This window comes from Rhinopithecus bieti, unplaced genomic scaffold (genome assembly GCF_001698545.2).
Source record: "Rhinopithecus bieti isolate Rb0 unplaced genomic scaffold, ASM169854v2 scaffold_72569, whole genome shotgun sequence".
Taxonomy (NCBI): domain Eukaryota; kingdom Metazoa; phylum Chordata; class Mammalia; order Primates; family Cercopithecidae; genus Rhinopithecus; species Rhinopithecus bieti.
Window position 1 is genome coordinate 1 of NW_016826730.1, and position 4,088 is coordinate 4,088.

Below are 4,088 nucleotides of genomic sequence, written 5' to 3' on the forward strand. Positions count from 1 at the left end.
AGACAGGGTCGGCCGGGCGCGGTGGCTCAAGCCTGTAATCCCAGCACTTCGGGTGGCTGAGACGGGCGGATCACGAGGTCAGGAGATCGAGACCATCCTGGCTAACACGGTGAAACCCCGTCTCTACTAACAACTACAAAAAACTAGCCGGGCGACGTGGCGGCGCCTGTAGTCCCAGCTACCCGGGAGGCTGAGACAGGAGAATGGCGTGAACCCGGGAGGCGGAGCTTGCAGTGAGCTGAGATCCGGCCACAGCACTCCAGCCTGGGTGACAGAGCAGGACTCCGTCTCAAAAAAAAAAAAAAAAAAAAAAAAAAAAAGAGAGAGACAGGGTCTTACCATCTTGCCCAGGCTGGAGTGCAGTGGTGTGATCACAGTTCACTGCAGCCTCAACCTCCCAGGCTCAAGCGATCTCCTGCCTCAGCCCCTTAAGTAGCTGGAACTATATGTGTGCAACTCCTCATCTAGCTAATTTTGTACTTTTGTAGAGTTAGGGTCTCCCTATGTTGCCCAGGCTGGTCTTGAACTCCTTGCCTCAAGATATCCTCCTGCCTTGGCCCCCCAAAGCACTGGGATTACAGGCGTCAGTGGCATCTGGGCTGAAAATTCAGGTTTTTTTTTTTTTTTTTTTTTTTTTTTTTTCTGAGACTGAGTCTCACTCTGTCACCCAGGCTGGAGTACAGTGGTGCAATCTTGGCTCACTGCAACCTCCACCTCCCTGGTTCAAGCGATTATCCTGCCTCAGCCTCCCCAGTAACTGGGACTTCAGGTGCATGCCACCATGTCTGGCTAATTTCTGTATTTTTGGTAGAGACGGGGTTTCACCACCTTGGCCAGGCTGTTCTCGAACTCCCGACCTCAGGTGATCCGTCCGCCTTGGCTTCCCAAAGTGCTGGGATTATAGGCGTGAGCCACAGGGCCCAGCCAAAAACTCAGTATTTTGTGACTGTCAGTCCCTGCTGACCCCCATCCCTCACCCCCACCCCACGTGCCAGGGTTCACTTACCCGTAGGAATGACCGATGAGCACGTTTCGCTTCTTGGCATAGCGCTTGAAGATCGCTCTCATGTCCTCAGCCAGCGCATAGAAGGTGTAGGCTGCGGCCACCTGGGGCGCAGAGCTGGCACCGTGGCCGGCCAGGTCAGGAGCCACCACCTCATAGCCTAGGCGCACAAAGAAGTCCAGTTGCTCCTTCCAGATGGCCAGGGAACCGCCGACACCATGGATGAAAAACAGCACCACGTCGGCCTGGGCGCCTTTGCAGCTAGTGATGCGCTTCTCACAGTCAATATGGATGGTCCTCTTGGGGCGCCGGGCTCGCCGCCGCCGCCCACCACTGCCACTGCCGCTGCCGCTGCCGCTGCTGGGAGCCAAGCGGCCATCGCTGCCCGCTGGATCGGCCAGCTCCACCTCCAGGGCGGCTGGCGGCTCCCCAGAGCCATTCTGCCCGTGCAGGAGGTCGGCTCGAGGGGCTCGGCCCAGGTTTTCCACCAGCAACCGCCCATTGCGGTACACGGTGATCCGGCGCTGACAGCGGACCAAGCCAGAAAGGTCCCCCTGGGCTGCATCCGAGGATGCGGATAATGGCGGAGGTGGGGCAGCGGCCGGGGCGGGTCCTGCATGCTTCACTCGCAGCACGCGGCCGGGCTTGACCTCTACAAAGGTGTAGCCATCGCTGGACTCGACGCTCTCCAGTGGCCCTACGGCGTTGGGGGGCGTGCCCAGCAGGCAACAGAAGATACCGTCGGTCACCCCGGTCAGCATGGTGTGTCCTGTGAGTGGGGACAGCAGCCAGTTCAGGTGCTGTCTCAATGAGAACCCTCTACCCTGCAGCATGCACTCCCTGAGCCTTGGGAGAACCCTTGTAGACTCCAGTTTGGGGAGCGCCAGAGCAAGTGAGCCATGGCACTCAGGTGTGTGTGTGTGTGTGTTTGAGACAGTCTCACTTTGTTGTCCAGGCTGGAGTGCAGTGCCAGTATCTCGGCTTACTGCAACCTCCCCCTCCTGGGTTCAAGCTATTCTCCTGCCTCAGCTTCCTCAGTAGCTGGGATTACAGGCAGGCGCCACCATGTATTTTCTGTAGAGATGGGGTTTCACCATGTTGGCCAGGCTGGTCTTGAATTCCTGACCTAAGATGTTCCGCCTGCCTCGGCCTCCCAAAGTGCTGGGATTACAGGTGTGAGCCATCCTGCCTTGAGATGTTTTGTCTGGGCAGTGCCTTTGTGTAAGACACCCTCCTGGGCCACCCTAGTCTATCCTCAGAGAGAAAGACGTGGCTATGGCTTACCCCACAGGGTGTCCGCAGGGAAGGTGGTGGGGTCTGGTGGGGGATGTTCCTGGAGAAGGGGACATTGTGGCAAACATGGACCAGCCTGAAGACACCCCCTCCCCACAAGCTGGAGTTTATACCATTTATGGCCTCCTAACTCATTCATTCAGGTATACACGAACTTATTCATTCAGGTATGCACTAACTCACTAACTCATCCAGGTATACACTCACTAACTCACGTATCCCCAGGGCCTCCTAAGTCATCTAAAATGTGCAAATCTTTGGTGGGCCCCCAGTGAGACTCCTGGCTCTGAATCTGACTCCTGAAAGATGAGGCCCTGGGAGAGGGGGTTGGGAACTGAGCCACAGAAAGCCTTGCTCAGCTCCCCCAGACCGAGGTGAGCCGGGGTCTGTTTCATAGAGGGCCAAGCTGAGACCCAGATACTCTGAGAGGAAGCTAGACTCTGAACTTCCTCCTTGGCACTCTGGATTCTGGGGATCTGCTACACAAGTCCCCGGAGGTGGAGAAGAGGATGGGAAAGGCAAGGCCCTGGCTGGGGGCCTCCAAGCCTCCATCCCACTCCTTGGGCCACCCCCGCCCCCGTGTCCATGGCAACCACAGGCAGTTACATAACCTAAGGGGGGATACCCGAGCAGTGCACCCCCATTGTCTAGGTGTCTAGGGCCTGGAGATGGGGCCAACTGTCTGCCTGCCCCCCACCCCAGGTTGGGCGCCGCTAAGGTAACGCACGCCCGAGACTGAGCCCGCAGTGGCCCCAGACATACTGGAGGGGAAGCAGACTGTGCCCCGCACCTCGAGTGGGGCCCTAATCCCGGATTGCAGAGGGCAACGCACAGGCGCCTCCCCAGTCCCGCTTCCCCGCCCCCGGCCCCCGCCTTCCAGGTGTTCGTCATCCCTGCAGCGGGGTCGAGCCCACTGGGGCTCCGTGGCTTCCTAGGAGCCCAAACGCGGGGTTGGTGGACACCACTCCTCCGAAGTGGAGGCCCCGGGGTTTCGATCTCTCCTTTTGGGGCCCACTCCCCGCTCACCTCATCGAGGGCCGCGGGGCCCGGGTCGGGGCGGAGGGGTCCCAGGTGGAGAAGCCAGCGTCCGCCTGCTGGCGCCGTTTACATGGTGGCGCGGGGTCAGGCCGGGTGCGTCTACGCTGGCGGGCACCGGCCCCTGGCGGTCAGCACAGGGGCATCCCGCGGCCGCCGAAAAAGCCGGCCCTTTAAGTTCCTCCCCCCGGTAGGCGGAGCCATGTGCCGACGGGCGGGCACTTCGGCCTATCGCAGCTGCGGATTGACCTGGCCTAGTTACGAGCCCAATCAGAGGCGGTAGTTCCGGAGTGGAGGCGGGCTCTAGGAGCAACAACCCCGCCCCTTTGGTGGTGCACCGAGGTTGCGGGAGGATGGGGCCTGGCTCAAGGCGGAGAAGGGGGTTGCAGTCTAAGGTCTGAGGGACGCCTGGGAGTGCGCGGCCAGGGCCCTCTCTCTGCAAATGGGTTTCCCAAGCCCCTGCCTCCCAGCCCCTGCCTCCGAATTGTCCTGTTCCTCTCCAAACGAGGCTCCCATACTCTTCTCTCTGTATCGACCTTTCCATTCTAGAAGCAGAGACTCCAAGATCTTTTTCCAGTCCCCAGTGGGGAAACTGAGGATCATAAAGGGCACAAGAACATAAATCAAGCAAGGGGCAAAGCTGGGACTTGAACCCAAGGCTGTGTAAGCCCTGGGAACCATTATTTGCTAACCTCCCTCACCCCCATCCCCTGCCCCCCCCCCCTTTTTTTTTGGTAAGGACGAGGTCTCGCTATGT

At 59.4% G+C, this 4,088-nt stretch overlaps 1 protein-coding gene across 1 annotated transcript; it reads right to left on the reverse strand.

The window, feature by feature from the left end:
* Window positions 1-853: 853 nt before the first annotated feature.
* LOC108523057 (protein ABHD8) lies at window positions 854-3,554 on the reverse strand. Its single transcript, XM_017863548.1, has 2 exons — window positions 3,323-3,554; window positions 854-1,772 (listed from the first exon to the last, which is right to left on the reverse strand). Exon 2 carries the CDS (start codon window positions 1,762-1,764, stop codon window positions 1,003-1,005), a length of 762 nt encoding a protein of 253 aa, XP_017719037.1. The 5' UTR covers window positions 1,765-1,772; window positions 3,323-3,554; the 3' UTR covers window positions 854-1,002.
* Window positions 3,555-4,088: the final 534 nt, after the last annotated feature.

What these genes read in the sequence shown, in the direction of transcription:
- LOC108523057 (XM_017863548.1), bottom strand. Translation starts at nt 1,764, where the DNA reads ATGCTGACCGGGGTGACCGACGGTATCTTCTGTTGCCTGCTGGGCACG.